This window comes from Natrix helvetica, assembly GCF_964273705.1.
Source record: "Natrix helvetica genome assembly, chromosome: 1".
Lineage (NCBI taxonomy): Eukaryota > Metazoa > Chordata > Lepidosauria > Squamata > Natricidae > Natrix > Natrix helvetica.
Window position 1 is genome coordinate 120,373,162 of NC_138548.1, and position 17,828 is coordinate 120,390,989.

The 17,828-nt window shown below is 39.5% G+C and overlaps 2 protein-coding genes across 4 annotated transcripts in view; one reads left to right on the plus strand and one right to left on the minus strand.

Annotated features, from left to right (window-relative positions):
* The window catches only part of TMEM109 (transmembrane protein 109), a 10,277-nt gene extending 2,026 nt beyond the window's left edge, over positions 1-8,251 (minus strand). The window contains exons 1-3 of one of the 3 annotated variants that reach the window (XM_081951480.1): positions 7,410-8,251; positions 5,694-5,962; positions 3,795-3,897 (exon numbers count right to left, since the gene is read on the minus strand). In XM_081951480.1, coding sequence (XP_081807606.1) covers positions 3,795-3,897; positions 5,694-5,930 — 340 coding nt within the window. In that variant the 5' untranslated portion in view covers positions 5,931-5,962; positions 7,410-8,251. Of the gene's footprint in view, positions 1-3,794; positions 3,898-5,693; positions 5,963-7,191; positions 7,366-7,409 lie in introns of those variants that run through there. The other 2 variants (XM_081951482.1, XM_081951481.1) reach the window with 2 other exon arrangements.
* Positions 8,252-8,447: 196 nt separating this feature from the next.
* On the plus strand, positions 8,448-17,125 carry LOC309384442 (pre-mRNA-processing factor 19). Its single transcript, XM_081938009.1, has 16 exons — positions 8,448-8,719; positions 10,187-10,336; positions 11,049-11,125; positions 11,425-11,566; positions 11,664-11,737; positions 11,822-11,884; positions 12,271-12,312; positions 12,464-12,538; positions 12,931-13,006; positions 13,251-13,360; positions 13,497-13,652; positions 13,774-13,843; positions 13,990-14,075; positions 15,577-15,747; positions 16,397-16,502; positions 16,674-17,125. Exons 1-16 carry the CDS (start codon positions 8,701-8,703, stop codon positions 16,769-16,771), a joined length of 1,515 nt encoding a protein of 504 aa, XP_081794135.1. The 5' UTR covers positions 8,448-8,700; the 3' UTR covers positions 16,772-17,125.
* The last annotated feature ends 703 nt before the right edge of the window (positions 17,126-17,828 follow it).

A 17,828-nucleotide genomic window follows, 5' to 3' on the forward strand; every position in this document is an offset into this window, starting at 1 on the left:
GTCTGAATATTCTGATAAACTGTAATAAATCATCTTCCTGACTTGTTTGTCTCATTGGAAAATATGCACACTGAGGCATGAGCCTGAAAAAGCCATATTTTGCCATCATTAGCCATGTGGTTTTCTTGTTAAAAAATACAGGATACCTTCTCCTGCATACTGTCATATGAAATGATACCTTTGTTGTTGTCCTAAAGTTTTCATCTGTCTTCATCAACATTCTAATATAGGTGCTTACTTGTTTGTTCCCAATTCCCAGCTGTAAGTTCAGGGAAACTCCTAGATACAGTGGGGCAACAAAGTATGTAGTCAGCCACCAATTGTGCAAGTTCTCCCACTTAAAAAGATGAGAGAGGCCTGTAATTGGCATCATAGGTAGACCTCAACTATGAGAGACAAAATGAGAAAACAAATCCAGACAATCACATTGGCTGATTTGGAAAGAATTTATTTGCAAATTATGGTGGAAAATAAGTATCTGGTCAATATCAAAAGTTCATCTCATTACTTTGTTATATATCCTTTGTTGGCAATGACAGAGGTCAAACGTTTCCTGTAAGTCTTCACAAGGTTGGCACACACTGTTGCTGGTATGTTGGCCCATTCTTCCATGCGGATCTCCTCTAGAGCAGTGATGTTTTGGGGCTGTCGCTGGGCAACATGGACTTTCAACTCCCTCCGAAGGTTTTCTATGGGGTTGAGATCTGGAGACTGGCTAGGCCACTGCAGGACCTTTAAATGCTTCTTCAAAGCCACTCCTTCGTTGCCCGGGCGGTATGTTTGGGATCATTGTCATGTTGAAAGACCCAGCCACGTTTCATCTTCAATGCCCTTGCTGATGGAAGGAGGTTTGCACTCAAAATCTCACGATACTTGGCCCCATGCATTCTGTCCTGTACACGGATCAGTTGTCCTGGTCCCTTTGCAGAGAAACAGCCCCAAAGCATGATGTTGCTACCCCCATGCTTCACAGTAGATATGGTGTTCTTTGGATGCAACTCAGCATTCTTTCTCCTCCAAATACCATGAGTTGTGTTTCTACCAAACAGCTCTATTTTGGTTTCATCTGACCATATGACATTCTCCCAATCCTCTTCTGGACCTTCCAAATGCTCTCTAGCAAACTTCAGATGGGCCCGGACATGTACTGGCTTAAGCAGGGGGACAAGTCTGGCACTGCAGGATCTGAGTCCCTGGCGGCGTAGTGTGTTACTGATGGTAGCCTTTGTTACGTTGGTCCCAGCTCTCTGCAGGTCATTCACTAGGTCCCCCCGTGTGGTCCTGGGATTTTTGCTCACCGTTCTTGTGATCATTTTGACCCCACGGGGTGAGATCTTGCGTGGAGCCCCAGATCGAGAGAGATTATCAGTGATCTTGTATGTCTTCCATTTTCTAATTATTGCTCCCACAGTTGATTTGTTCACACCAAGCTGCTTGCCTATTGCAGATTCAGTCTTCCCAGCCTGGTGCAGGTCTACAATTTTGTTTCTGGTGTCCTTCGACAGCTCTTTGGTCTTCACCATAGTGGAGTTTGGAGTGTGACTCTTTGAAGTTGTGGGTAGGTGTCTTTTATACTGATAACAAGTTCAAACAGGTGCCATTGATACAGGTAATGAGTGCAGGACAGAGAAGCCTCTTAAAGAAGAAGGTGCAGGTCTATGAGAGCCAGAAATCTTGCTTGTTTGTAGGTGACCAAATACTTATTTTCCACCATAATTTGCAAATAAATTCTTTCCAAATCAGCCAATGTGGTTGTCTGGATTTGTTTTCTCATTTTGTCTCTCATAGTTGAGGTCTACCTATGATGCCAATTACAGGCCTCACTCATCTTTTTAAGTGGGAGAACTTGCACAATTGGAGGCTGACTAAATACTTTTTTGCCCCACTGTAGCACAACAGTCTTGTGAAAGAACAAACCCATCTAAGATTAAGGCTAATTGATCTGTGTCAGGATTGACAGTGAGTCTGTTCCTCCCCATTCAGTTCCAGCCTTCAGACAGTCATTCAGGATTTTGATATTATCTCTTGGGTAGTGGGCATGACCACTATGTCTTGGGTGACCCTCCTGGAAGAAAATATCCCTGGTACATTCCAGTATTTTTAGTTATCCCTCCCAGAAACATCCTGCCACTGCCATAAAGTGGCTACATAACAGGACTTGCTATGACAATTACAGCTAATTTTGAAAATGCTAATCCTGGCCCTTATACTAACACCAATATTACAATGTAATATTAAACCTTAAATATTCCAAACCTTAAATTCATTATAATTCCAATGCAAATATATATATATATTAAAAAGTATATTTAAAAACCTTTAGTCTAATCTAAATCTAAGACATCAAAACAGTGCTCTCAGACACTTACTTTGGTGCTAATTTTAACCAAAAGCCTTAATGAATGTAAACTCTAATTTGACTTAAATCCAATACTGTACAAGTATATTACAAACTAATCCCATAAAAAAACTTCAACTGTAGCATAAATCTAAGGTTTCCTATTATACGAGAACAGAAAGCCAATGTTTGTTCTTATATTCTGACTCTGTCTTGTTATGGGGCAACTAATGACAAACGTTAACTATGATGTAATGCTAAACAAATCAGGGATGAAGATTCCTGGGTACACCTTGTTATTCCTGAGTAAGAACAAGCCAAGATGCATCAAATTATTAGCAATCATGCCCAGTTATAATAATCCAAAACTCCGGGTTTTTTGAGATATATAAATGTCAGCATTAATTTCATTGCTCTGGACAGGGCAATTGTTTATGTAATAGACATGTTCATATTTAAATGTATTCTTAGATACATTACGTATCAGTTCAGGAAAGAGTCCTGAGGAGTCATCCTGAACACCCTGTATTTAGAAACTGACTCCACCGAACCCAGTGGACCTGTCATATTGGAAAAAGCCTTCCCCAGTCCTACACCGGGGACAAAGTGCATTTATGATAAGGCCAAAAAGACACCAATATAGCATTCTCAACCATATAAATGGTCAGTAATATATCTTTCAAAAGAAAAGCATTGATTATGTCAGTAAGGAAGCTTATAGCAAGGAGGAAAAAAGGCTTTTTCTTTTCCCAGGTTAGCAGAAAGTTATAAATAAATGACAGCCAGAGAGGAGCATGGGATTTTCCAATGGTATACTAGGCCACCCCAAAAGCTCCCAAAAGGGGATTTGGGAATACTTAGTGGCAAACTTAAATGGCTCGACGGGTTTCTCTGAAAAAAACCAACCCAGGATTGAACTGTTGAAGAAAGGGCTATGAGGAAGATGAATAGTATCTCAAAAGAAGCTCATGAAACTTTGTCATTATGAAAACCCCATGAGTATCTTCTGATCGCTAGGAGTTCCATTTTACTTCTTTGAAGAAGCTACTGAGATTACCTCCTGAATGAATATGAACAATATTCATGCTGTGTTGCTAGTCTAAGGTAAAAAAAAAAAAAAGGGGGGGGGGGAGGAAACCAGATTGGCCTTTTCTGGAAAAAAGCAGATTGTTCCTGCATGCTGACTCCTACTCAGTAGTGATCCAGTTTAAGCACACATTTAATATCTCAATCCTTCCTTTGCTTACTTGGAAGACAATCGCAAAACATTTGAAAGGGGAACTAAAGTAAGAACAGGACTGTGTCCCATATCCGAGTCCCTTCGGGGAGAGGGGGCGGTCTAGAAATCTAATAAATTGAAATTGAAATTGATCCTGTTAGATCGCAGCATGCTTAACCCCTTCTGTTCACTTCTATCTTTTTTTCCCCTCACTATGCCAATAACCTGGCCACTTACCAGCCAATCCAAAGGATGTAAGAAGTTGCCCTGTAATGCGAGCCACAACAGATAAGGCTGAAGAGATCCCAGAGGAAACTATCCAAAGAGCGGCAGACATATTCTAGAAGGAAAACCAATTACACACATAATTCTTCTACAGCACTTATTATCAAATGTTCTAAAAATATGTCAATTTACCATAAAGGGGATGGTCTTTCACCTGAGCCACATAGCAAATGATAGGGCTGCAGCTCCCTCCAGTGCTGGAATGAGTTGGGATTAAACTGAGCAGTGGTAATAAAGTGCAGATTTAACAGATGACTAAAACGGTAATCAAAATGGAAAGCATAAAAGCACACACACTCTGAATGGTAAATGAGTTAGGAATCATACGCAACACTAAGAGTCTGCTTGCCTGATATAGTAGCAGATTTGAAGATACAGTGACTAAAAATATCAGCACGGCTGGAGAATGAAATAGAAGTAGGCTGAATTCCAATGGAAACCTTTCCAGGATGAGACTTCCATCCTGGCCAGCATACTTTCAAAAAGTATAAATTGCTTTTACAAAGTTATGGGCATGGCAATGCTTTCACCACCAATCTCATTCTCCCACCATCTATGCATTCAAAGTGTCTGTGAAAGACGAATGATCACCAGTACAAACGTTTACACTCAAAGAATTCTGCAGAACAGAGGCCTTATTATTCCCATTGAACCAATTTCATTATATTTATTTTGTTCAATGACAATAAAGGCTACACTACTAGTAGAACTCTGTCTGCATTGGTTTCTCCCCTGTAAACTCCACGTCATTATCAACCAAGGGGTATCAAAGAAGCCAGGTGGTTTTTGTGATACTATTCTAAGGTTATGGGAAAATCTTTTCATGTAATTTACACCAAATAGGGTCACCAGCTACGGCGCTACTTCTGAACTTTGGAAAAGCTTACATTGAATTGGGAACACATACGTTGGCATAATCAGGAGTCCGATATTTGAAAACTGTGCGAATCTGTTCTTTAAAAAAAAAACAGATTTGGACTTGACATTTAGAAAATGGTTTATATCTGAAACTTGTAGGAATTTGTAATTGTCATTCATGTGAGGAATCAAATCAATGTATATTTTCTTTCCATCCACTAGTTTCTCATTATAATATATTACACTAAATAAGCTGTTTAGAATCCCTTTGAATAGAGAAGAAACCACTTCTGAAACTTTCCCAGAAAACTAAAGAACTGATGGACACTTGTGGAGGAAATATGAGAGAAAAGAATCAAGGAAAAGATTTGATGGTGGGAGGGAGAGAGAGAGAAAAGAATTGCAGGAGGAGAATCTGATTGCACAGATAAGATTTTTAATTTATAAACTGTAACTTATATTAAAAATGATTATGGTTATATTAACTCTGGGCAAATATAACATTGAGTTGAATATTATTTGCAAGCTGTTACATAGCATCACTTGGGGGGAGGGGCGGAGGAGGGAAGACATGAAGAATTTTCATAGACTGCAATCAGCTAACCAAAACTGCAATACAAGACATTTCCTAGGTCTTTTTGTGTGTTTGTGTAAAGAAAAGCTGGGCTGTTTTGAGCCAAAAAACCTATTTAAAAAAAAAATACAAGGGACGCAAATCAATCCTGAATAGCGCTCAGGAGATAATGTATTGGAATACTTCTTCCTATGAAAAACTGAAAAGACTAGAAAATCAACTTGAAGTTTATGGCAGTCTTATATACTAGCTATTGGTAGACAAAGTTTTTATTTAAACAGCATGACTGAATTGTTCTATCTCTGGATAATTTCCTGGAAAACTATATAATTATACATTTCCCCAAATTGTGTCACTATAATTCAATGTGACTTATTTTCCACATGTACATGAAAACAAGGATAGCACTGCTGTCATACCTCATTCAGCATCAGAAAGTTCTCTTTACCAACCAAATTCTCCAGTGTCTTCCTTACAGTACGAGTCACTTCAGATAAAAAGTCAGGTTCCATACGCCTTTTTTCCCAAGACGAATTTTGGTGGTGTTGGGCATTGGCGAAACAGGTGCTCACGAGAGAGAGCAACACAATGATGCCCAAAGTTGAGCCAAGCATCATCTTGTGGAAACTCCATAAGTTACGTTTCCCTCCGACCATCTTTCCAGCGTTTGTCTTCACACCCAGTCTTTCTACAAGTATGAAAAAAAAGAGAGAGACAGCAGATTCATTAAAATAGAGTATATTTCTCTCAATGGGAAGAACCTGTCTTCCTTTGGATGTTAAAGCTACTTCTTCTGTTTTCCTTGATATTGGCCATACTAGCTGGCATGCTCAATCAGTCCTGCCTGAAGAATATGGGATTCCCTTCCTATGCTTATCTGAAATTAACTGCATTCTTATCAAGAAATCACAAGCAATACTCTGTTTTTCCCCAATGTATGTATGTATGTATGTATGTATGCATGCAGGCATGCAGGCATGCAGGCATGCATGTATGTATAATGCTTAAAATGGAAAGATTCAGATCTTCACATATGGACAGGCTTGTAACAAGAGAGGCTTTGGACTGTTAGGTCCTACACTGCTTGGGAGTTAAAAGTTAATATTGACACTTCAACTGTGCCCAATTGCTAGTTGCAATCATTCCGCTTTGCTGTCATAACACTAGGCAGCAACCAAGCTGCAACTATTTACACTCATTGGAAATTTCACATACTTTTAAACATTAGTTCCACAGAGTGGCTTACAACCAGTATGGTGTTACTGAGACATGGACAAGTAGGTTACTACCTATTGCTTAGAGAAGATGAAATTGCATAACCGGTGATAAATGCAAATGCTGATTGCATTATCATTTCCTACTGCTTCACAATTATGGCATCACCCCAGCAAAAACCCCACACAGATTCTTATTAGAAAAAAAAAAGAAGAGTCAAAGGATGTGAAACTGTTGGCATTCACAATCCAGCCCATGGTTCAGCCTGTACTCGGAAGCACTCCACACTGCAAGCAATGTTCCCTTACACAAACTGCTGCTTTGCTTCAAAGCCTCAGTAGTCAGAATTTCCCGATTCATCCAGAAAACGAACCAAATCTCATAAATCTGAAGTCTGCTTTGGAAAAGCTTACAACTCTACAAATAGAATTTGCCTACTCTAGGCAAAATACGGAACATAGATTTATTTTAAAAACTCCACTCCAAATAAAGAAGCAGTTACAAGGCAAATTCCTTTTCTATACACCCTTGGTGTCTCTGTCTCATATAGCCTGTATCCAGAAACGTAAGAACAAACATAGCCAATCTCAGGACCCGTGTGTTTAATCCACGCCGTTCCCACCGCCACAATACATTCCAGCAAGTTGAACAAGACCCGATTCTTTTTTTCTAAATTCATTTCTCGCCTCAGTCACAACCTACGGGAAAGCCACAGAAATTACATGCAAGAGCCTTCGTCAGCTGTAGAAGGGGATCCCTCCACATCTCACTGTCTGAAAACGAGAAGCTACTTCTCCCTCCGAAAACTTCAGGTGAGCTGCATTAAAGGAAGATCCCGTGCTGGAGGGAAGAGCGAGGCAACCCGCAACTTCGGGACTCGAACGCAGCCGCCGCCGGGAAATGTTAGGTGCATACTTAACCTTGTCGCGAGCTTGAAGAAAAGGAGTGGAATGGCAGCTCCAGCTGTTTGGACAATTTTTTTTTCTCTCCCTCGGTCGGGGGAAATTCAAAAATAGCCTCCAAGTCCAGCTACTTTCTGGGAAATGCAGTCCAAGCAGCGTCGGAAGGCGCTTTAAACCCTAGTCCGGAGCATGCTCAGAATTGTACTCCAGTAGTTCTTTGTTTTGGAAGTATATATATAAAACACACGCAATCTCTTTTAAGTTTATCTGAGGCAACGCTCCTCCCACGGAGTACCTTCTCTTCAGAAATAAGCCCTTCGCCTTCCCTCTCGTTATGGAAAGCTTGTGAAAACTTGCCCGAAGGGCGGGTATTGGGAAAGTGACCCGGCCGAGATCCATAGGTTTTGATTATTGTATCTGGTACATGATGGTTCTTTTTTATTATTATTTATATTTGATTGCGCCTACTGCATACTGCATACTGCATGGTATCGGAATGATTGAAGTGGCAAAAGGCATCTGTAGTAAATGAAAAACAGCAACAAAACAATAAATTATCTGTGCGCTCACAACATGGGAATGTATCCAAGTGTTTCTAAGGCAGCGATGAAAGTTGAAAATGGTCAGCCTCCAACCTCCTTCAAGTGTTATTGTCGCCTAACAGTTCAACTATTTATGGCAATTTCTGCCTCCGAATTGGGCGCACTATGGAGGTTTTGTAGGTCTATCATCAACAATCCGTCTCAAACGCAGCGCAGAGCTATGGTTCCAGTCTTTGGAAATCAACTAAAGTTCATATGAAAAGTAATTTCATTACTTTTGCTTTTTTCTAAGGCTGACTTGATACATTACAGAGGTGCGGTTTGTTTTTTTGTACTCTCCATTATTTCCTTTATTTCCTGCTCCTAGAGCTTGGCAACTATCGCTGAATAAATATACTTTTCGACTACATTTCGAGACCTACGTTATGCCCATCAAGTGCATGACGGGAATGGTAGTTTCCCTCCCCCCAAGTCCTCCGGATCCGGAAGCCGATTGTGTTCACCGGACGGCGAGGTCACGGGGCGGGGGTTGTGGCTCTAACGGGACGTGAGCGAGTGGAGAGGTTCCGCTTCCGGCCTCTTGCTGGAGGTTCGCGCGCGATTCGTGGCCTGTGGCGTGGTGGCGTTTAAAAAAAGCTGAACCGGATTACCGAAAGCCGAATCCTCCTCCTCCCCGGCCTTCGTGTCCCCGAAGCCGCCACAAGGATTAAAACCCCGAGGGATCATTAGACCATTACAATAGCCATAGGGGGATTATCCTGCGCGCCATGTCCCTCATATGCTCCAGTGAGTGACCCGCTTTCTCCTCGGCTCTCGTTCTTCCCGCACAGCTGCGGCCTCGCACGGAGGGAGGAGGCGCGCGCGCGAGAGAGGGGCTCTCCTTTCATCAGCCCCAACCGTTTGGCGGTTAACTGGCAGTTCCCAATATGGAGATGTCTGAGGGGTTGTATTGTTCAGAGTCAGTGAGAGAGGATGATGGTCGCTGTTGTAGACTGCAGGTAGACAGGCAGGAACCGAGAGGCCGTCACAGGAGAAAGCAAGGCCTTTTCTCTCCCCCCCCCCCCCCCCCCAGAAGGCAGGACACCAAACAATGCATTCAGTAGTCCATTTAATAAATGTGAGGGGGAGAAGAATTCCTTCTTCACAGTTTGGTACCTGGTCTCTGAACAGTTACTAGAGGAAGATAAAGCTTACACTTCTCAATTGTACATCTTGGGGAGCTGTTATTTTTAATTGATCACAATTTTTCATAAATAGTGGAGTCTGCTGGAAACAGAAACAGAGTTAGGTTTATAATGAACCATGCAATTGTCTAATCCATGTAGAAGTGCCAAGAGGCTATCGAAGCTGTCAAGGCCAAGCATCTGCTCAGTGCAGGAATTTTATATTCATCACATTTTTTGACCCACTCTTCTTCCTCACAGAGAATGCAAATTAATCATCAGTTACAAATTACATTAAACTATTTCAGATACTTACAAAATGCTATCTTATTCCATTCATTTCCCCCCCTCCCCCTGCTAGGGATAAAATCCAGTTCCTTCAGTTTCTCATAAGCATTTCTGGTCCTCTGATTTCCTTCTTGACCTTATCTGAACCCATTCGTTTAACTTTGAAACTTGTTTTTGAGATCTACAAATGGACAGTATTTTAGAGCTACCTGAATCAGAATGTAATGACCTAACTACCATCAAAACAGACTTGCATTCAGTTTTTGGCAACTATATGACTTTTCCTTGCTCATATTTAGCTTACAATTAGGTCTTTTTTCCACAAATACTACTATCAACTAGATATCCCACATATTTTTCCCCAATGAAGACATTTGCATTTGTCACTATAACATTTCATCTCGTATTTTCTTTTTAATTTTTTTCTCTATCTTGTTACATAGAAGGTTTCTAAATTTTCTTTCCACTTACGCTCTCAGTTTGTTGGGTTACATTTATAATTGTATAAAATACAGATTTCCACATTAAGGTCTTTAGCACTGCCAGTCAGATTTACATAAATAACATTTCCAACAGTAGGTTTTTTAAAAGATATTATTAAATCAACATTTTGGTTATCTCCTTTTGGCACTTGATATTCTAACTGAATATTAATTGTTTGTAACCATCTTGTGAAGATCCATATTGTGGAAGGTCCTACTGGTATTACTATATATCTTTAAACCCAAAGACAGTCTAACTTGATTTATAGAAGATGTTTGTTTTAGTGATTTTCCCCCTACCTCCACCTTTTTTCATGCAGTTTCTAATGAGGTACCAGAGCATCCCTGCCTGTCTCCAGTCTCAAACCATGTTTATGAGCGAAGACTGATTGAAAAGTATATTGCAGAGAATGGGACTGATCCAGTGAACAACCAACCACTGTCTGAGGAACAGCTGCTAGATATCAAAGGTAAGGAAGATCAGGAGAATTGGTTTATTGAATGCAGAATATCTAATCTGACTGATCTCTTACAACCTTGTATGGAAGTCTTGATATGGAAGTCTTGAAAATATTTGTTAGTTTATAGTAAGAGGTAAAGTGATTCCAAAATATCATGGTCAGGTTTATAGGGGGGTTGTTCAACAGATCCATTTAGAACAATTAATATTTCAAAAAAGTGCTACTTGTATAAATCTTATTTATTAAATTATATGCTGCCCATCTCCCTAACCAAAGCAACTCTTGACCAAAATGTATATCTGGCACTTCTCCCTAATCAAAAATCCCACCTATGTTTATGTTTGCATTTTTTCACTTTGTACTTTGTCCATTGTTTCCATGTTGCTCTTTTAATCTGATTTGCTTGAACATCTGTCTCCAACTATAATTATATTAACATCTGGTCAGATTTTTATAAAACACGTGTCCCTTCTGCAGCTTTTTGGGGGGCTTTTAAAATAGCAAGGCAGGAATACAGCCTCTTTGCTTTCCAGTGCCATCCATAGTCTTCAATTCTACCCACAGCTGGATCACACTGAAACACCCTCCCCCCAAAATAGGCAAAATTAAATAATTCACTAAAATTAAAGCCGACAAAAGTATCCTAGCCATGGTTTAAAGGCTTGTGAGGGTAAATATTGGGGTTCTCTAGAATTAATGCTTGTATATATTTCATTCACAGTTGCCCATCCAATTCGGCCTAAGCCACCTTCTGCTACCAGTATTCCAGCTATCCTGAAGGCACTACAAGATGAATGGGTATATATGTATTTGATACAATAATCCAGAATTCTTATTTTATCGTAAGCAAGTGATTTCTGCCACTCATGTAACAACAGATTTTGTGCTTGTAGAACAAGGGAGTCGTAATAATCATTAGGCTGGTTTCAGATGACATTTTAGTTTATTTTTCCTGTTCACAAGAGTAGGAAGACCAAGGCAGAAATTAATGGGCTGCATATGCTGTCATGCTGTATGTTCACAGTTACTCACTAAGCCAGCATGTCCAGATATCGTCATATACAATATTAATGTACTGAATTACGTACTTCCTTCAGGATGCTGTCATGCTACACAGTTTCACTTTGCGGCAGCAACTTCAGACTACACGCCAGGAACTTTCTCATGCACTCTACCAACATGATGCTGCCTGCCGTGTCATTGCTCGTCTCACCAAAGAGGTGACTGCTGCAAGAGAAGGTATAGAATGTTTATTTCTATTCTTTTAATGGGGTGCAAGGAGAGTCCCCATTATGCCAACTGTGTTAAACCTGCCAAATCATCTCTTTCTTCTCAGCTTTGGCAACTCTGAAACCCCAGGCTGGCCTTATTGTTCCCCAAGCTATACCCTCTTCACAACCAAATCCTATGGTACGTTCCACATATTTTCGTAATTCTCTTCATGCTGTGTCTTCTTTCTCTGAACTAAAATGCTGTATTTGCTCTTTTTTCCAGGGTGGCGGTGAGCCAATGGATCTAGGAGAATTGGCAGGAATGACACCAGAAATTATCCAGAAAGTAAGAAATGTTTTGGGTTCAAAATATAATACACCGGCCTGAGCTGTTAAATATATAGAAATGATTCTGCTATTTCTGTAGTAGGAATGTGAAAAAGGTGTGCTTTGAACCACTTTGAGTATGCAACTTCATAAACACCAAATTTCAGGCCTGAAACTTCCTGTTTTAGGAAGTTTTCAAAACTTTGAAAATGTTTGAAGCAGTCCATCGCAAAGGATGGTTTTATGCTTGAAACACAAACTTTTTGCATATCCTATTCTATATTACTATGCCCTCAACTTTACATTAATGCTGTTATTTCTAATTCTAAATGCTTTTTAGTACACTAAATGCCTTTTGGTATTTTGTTTGACCTTAATTTTTCTAATGTTTTTTCTGTCTTGTAGCTTCAAGACAAAGCCACAGTGCTGACCACAGAGCGCAAAAAGGTAAGTGCCCCCTTTTATTAAATGGGTGTGGAATTGGGTGATTCTGGGATGTACATAGAAATTCTCTTAGCAGAAGGACTGAGCGATCCAATTGCCTGTCCTAGGTAGTTTGTGTTCTTGGTGGATGAATTTTGTTTTTTTCTTTTTGCAGAGAGGAAAGACTGTGCCAGAGGAACTGGTGAAACCAGAAGAACTGAATAGATACCGGCAAGTGGCTTCACATGTGGTAAATATATGATCAGTTGAAAAAATTATCCTAAGGATCAGAAGATTCTGATGAATTTCCTCATTGCTGCCTGATGGAAGAATGTTTAAATTAATTATAGTTCTCTGTATTTTAGATTTCCAGTGCTTTGGTATGTCTGAGAAATTATATACTTTTGGTCTTTTCAAAAATATAGAATTTCTAGATGTTTCCTCTGCATCTTCAACATAGCAGTACATTTTGGTCTTTACTAACAAATATCCAACATCAAACAAAATATGGACTATACACACACCAACACTTCACACACAAAAGGAGAATATACCGTCCTTTTGTAAAAGTTTCCTCATGTTGCTTGCTGAATAAAATGAGATTTGGAATGGTAATTGAAATACTTTTGTGTTTTTAAACAGGGATTGCACAGTGCCAGTATCCCTGGTATCCTTGCTCTTGACCTGTGTCCTTCTGATACCAACAAGATCCTCACAGGTACGTTAAGACTTCTGATTCATTTTTTCCACCAGAGTTCTGTTTCCTGCTCCAAGTGTATTTTTGAAAGGACAATAACTTACATTCCATATTTCACATTGCTGAAATCTGTTTCCATGAAGCACCAGTAGTAATGTTACTGCAATATTACGCCACTAATAGATATTTTAAGTCAACCCCTGAAGAATGCTTTCTGTTAATAAATTCTGTTGCTGAGCTTTTCTGGTATTTATCTTGTTTGCAGGTGGGGCTGATAAAAATGTTGTTGTCTTTGACAAGACCTCAGAACAGATCCTAGCCACCCTAAAAGGTCACACAAAGAAGGTCACCAGTGTAGTGTTCCATCCATCCCAGGTAAGAATTCTGGATTTTCTGCAGTCTTTTACTGTGAAAGAATCTCTTAGGAGGTTGAAGGAATTAGGTTTACCAGGTTTACAAGTAGTCTTCCATAATTGGTATTTAAGGAGATGGATGTCTCTTTGCCCTCCAGGAACTGGTGTTTTCAGCATCTCCAGATGCTACTATCCGGATTTGGTCGGTCTCTGGCGCTTCCTGTGTGCAGGTTGTACGAGCCCATGAAAGTTCTGTCACAGGGCTGAGTCTTCATGCAACTGGGGATTATCTTCTGAGCTCTTCTGATGACCAGGTAAGAGTGAAATCAGAATATCTTTTAGCCTAGATTTAAAAGAAAAGTAAGAATTCCACATAATAATAAAGTCTTCTGGAGCCAACTGCTTATGTACAGCCTCAACCTTTGCTTTTTATAGTATTGGGCTTTCTCTGACATCCAGACTGGCCGTGTCCTCACCAAGGTCACAGACGAAACTTCTGGCTGTGGTATGGATTTTGCATTTAGAATCTAAATTGAGTATTCTGTGAGACATGCTTGAACGAGTGTGGTCTCAATGTGTTGGACATGTGGGAGGGATGAAGCCGGTTGGAGCTCCCTCACTTATGAAGTGATCCAATATTCTTTCCTGCAGCTCTCACCTGTGCTCAGTTCCATCCTGATGGGCTTATTTTTGGGACAGGAACAATGGACTCCCAGATTAAAATCTGGGACTTAAAGGTAAGAATTGGGTTGTATTACGACTAATATAAGGCAAGAATGTGGGAAACTTTTACTTTGCAAGCTTGATTATTACTGATTTGCTGACACAGACCATGTTATAAGTAGCGTTATCCTTTTAGAGCTTTAAATGAGAAATGCTTTAAAGCTACTAACTCAATCTTGGAGATTTAGAATATTCCATAGGTCTAGTAATATATCCCACATACTTTTATTTGTTGCTTACCTGCTGTTTTAAATTCATAAGATTATTTGCTGCTTTAGCTGGCCTGGCCCATTTATAGTCCCATTTATACCTCCTGGCAAATATTTTACCCTGGGATAGTTTTTAGGGGTGTTTTTTAATGTATTTTTAAATTTTTAAAATTTTAAATCTAACTTTAACTATTGTACAGTAAACTATTGCTACCTCCTCCAGCCACATCTATATTTATTTTATATTTATATTATGTATATTTACTGTTTTTAATATGACTGTACACCGCCCGAGTCCCTTCTGGGAGAGGGGCGGTCTAGAAATCAAATAAAAGTTAAAGTTAAGTTAAAAGCTTTATGTTCAGCATTATATTTTATCTCAAGATACTTTATGCTATAAAGCCTTGCAATGCATACTGTTTGGAACACTAATAATTTTAATGAATTGAAATATGAACTCAAATATAACTACTATTTAGATTGCTGCTTAATGCTTTTGTGAATTACTAGGTATGATCCTGTTATATACTATTATTTTGAAAGATTTCATGCTGAAATTACAAAACACGAAACTCTCTTTAGCTTCTTCTTTGTTCCAGGACCTTTTTGTCACATTTTCTCTTCCCTGGAAGAAGTAGATTCAAAGATGGGGATAATTTGAAATAACCCCTCTTTTCATGAGTTATAATCCTCCTCCTTTTGAATCAAATTGATAGTTGCTGTGTTCAATACAAAGATTTAAGGTGTCTAAATGATTATGTAAAGTGTCTTGAGAAAATGGTTTCTTTCAGAGGTGACATAATAGGTTTTTTCAGTTATCACTGTTGTATCATCTAAAGCGCATGGAAGACTTTGGTGATGTACTAAAGGCTCATTTCATTCTCTTTCAAACAGTTTTTTAGTCTCAATCTGGTCTATCTGAAATATCTATCCTCCTAGGTATTGTTGCCAATGTTACGTTGAGCTCAAAATATTATACAGGAATTTTATGGAATGTAGAATGAACGCTTACATCTCTGTTCATGATGAAGGCAGAGAAGAGACAGGAGTTGCATTTCTTTGGAGGATATAACAACACTCTAATATCCACTAATTCAGCGGTTCTCAACCTGTGGGTCGAGACCTCTTTGGGGATCGAACAACCCTTTCACAGGTCGCCTAAGACCATCAGAAAATTGCAAAATTACAGTTATGAAGTAGCAACAAAAATAATTTTATGGTTGGGGATCACCACAACATGAGGAACTGTATTAAATTGGGATTGGGAAGGTTGAGAACCACTGCACTGATTACTTTCCTTTCTCAGGAACGGACTAATGTCGCAAACTTCCCTGGACATTCTGGTCCCATTACTAGCATTGCCTTCTCCGAGAATGGCTACTATTTGGCCACTGCTGCTGATGACTCCTCAGTCAAACTCTGGGATCTCCGCAAGCTGAAGAATTTCAAGACGCTGCAGCTGGATAATAACTTTGAGGTTTGCCTAGTTGCATTTTGTTTATCAGTTCTGTATTTTTTATTCCTCTTTGTTTTAATATAGCCACTGAAATCTCTTCCGACAGATTTCACCTAGCTGCTTTTAAAGCTTTAGAATCTCTTCCTTGGAATGGGACAAGCCTCTTGTCTCTATGTTATACGAGAGATTGGTTTCTTTTGAAATGTGCACACCCTCACAGTACAGGTGCCTTACATTATAGCACAATACAAAAACAATCCAAACTATAACAAATCGTCAGTAGTTCCCATAGAATCACTGGCTAGGTTCAATTATGACATAGACTAACATTTATTCCAGGAAGGCTCTGCAGAAGATGGCCTCAGAGATGTCCTAGAGCAGAGTTCCTCAACCTTTCTGGGTTGACGGCCCAGGGAGGGGACAAAGGGGATGATTTTGTGAGAGGGGCAGCCACATGTGTGTGTTCGCCCTTAACATTTTCAGCAACACTCATGCGAGTGGGGCCAGAATTACCTGCAATATGGCCTGCATGAGGGGTCGCACCGCTTGCAGCAATGCTTATATAGACCAGTGGCACAGCCGGGTACCACAGGTCGGGTACCCCTGTCCCAGGGCATATGAAGATATGCTTTGCTTCTAGAAACCTATTTTCTGTGCCTTTCCTCTTTAGGTGAAGTCTCTCATCTTTGATCAGAGTGGTACCTATCTGGCCCTGGGTGGTACTGATGTCCAGGTGTTCATCTGTAAACAATGGACAGAAGTTCTTCATTTTACAGGTATGAGATTGTTGGCCTTTGTATCATTCTCCACAGGTACTGTACGATATTGTCATTTGTATTGATCGCTAGAATCAATACTTCCATTATTTCTGCTGCCTTCTGTTTCTTTGAAGTGATAATCATAGAGTGAAAAATATCTTGTCTGACTGTTTTCCTTTTTTTCTACAGAGCACAGTGGGCTGACAACAGGAGTAGCCTTTGGGCACCATGCTAAGTTCCTCGCTTCCACGGGCATGGACAGAAGCCTGAAATTCTACAGCCTGTAACTTCTGTTTCTAGGATGCAAAGCTGCTGGATCCTATTCTCTGCTGTAATGAAAAACTATGGGGTAAACATGGTGGTGTTGGACTGATGGAACATCGTGTACATTACAGCTGTTGATGCCAGTTTTTTGTAGCATGGAAAATTGTCCTCAGTTTTAAATACATTTGTTTTCCTCTTTGTTTGTTTTTCATATAGATTTGTAAATGTAAGAATACTTAGTCAAAACCCGTCCACTGCTGACTCTCTAGTAGGGATAGTGGCAGAGATGAGGATGAAGAAAGGGAGGGGGAAATGTGCAAATTTTTGTATGCTGCTCTCTAGTTTCATTAAAAAAACTATTAAACTATAACAATGCTTTTGGGTGGTATCTCACATTTCAAATATTTGTATATTGAACTACATTTTTCAACACAGAAGTTGGCTGTATCTCTTACAATTATTTATGCATCAGAAGGTATCACAATTCAGCAATTTTGATGATGAGTTCCTTAAAGATAATATTCAATTTGTAGGCACATTCTTAAGGTAGTATATTCTGGTAGCCATTCATTAAAATGAAATGTTTGAAATACAACCTCCAATAGGGAGCGTGCAAACTTCTTTGAGATGCGAAATCTGGTATTTGTTTGGTTAGAACAAGACAGTAGTATGTTATGTGGGCCAGGACCTGATTTGCATAAAGGCGCCTTTCTGGGTCTAGATATCAGTGTGGTTTTGATCAGCCTTTTTCTCTGGACTTATTTCCAAATACTATCATTTTAGTTTCATTTCATTTCGTAAACATAAATGTGTACATTTTATTCCATATGAACATTGTTTTAAGCATCACTTGGTTATAATGGGATGAAAGGCTACAGAGTAGTTACCCATGTTTTAATCTAACATTTGAGGTGAATCCATACTCTGTGATTAATTTATGGATCATTGTTTTAGGCCAGAAGATTGAAATAACTCCACAAACTAGTTAAATTAATCTTGGGAAGTATGTTTTATTACCACAGCCCCAGCACTCCATTTTCTTCAACTGAAATTTAGAAATTTCCTGAGAACTTGCATGCA

What these genes read in the sequence shown, in the direction of transcription:
- LOC309384442 (XM_081938009.1), top strand. An exon ending in TACCAACAAGATCCTCACAG is followed by an intron (nt 13,007 to 13,250) that starts GTACGTTAAGAC and finishes TCTTGTTTGCAG; the next exon opens with GTGGGGCTGATAAAAATGTT. An exon ending in AGACGAAACTTCTGGCTGTG is followed by an intron (nt 13,844 to 13,989) that starts GTATGGATTTTG and finishes TCTTTCCTGCAG; the next exon opens with CTCTCACCTGTGCTCAGTTC.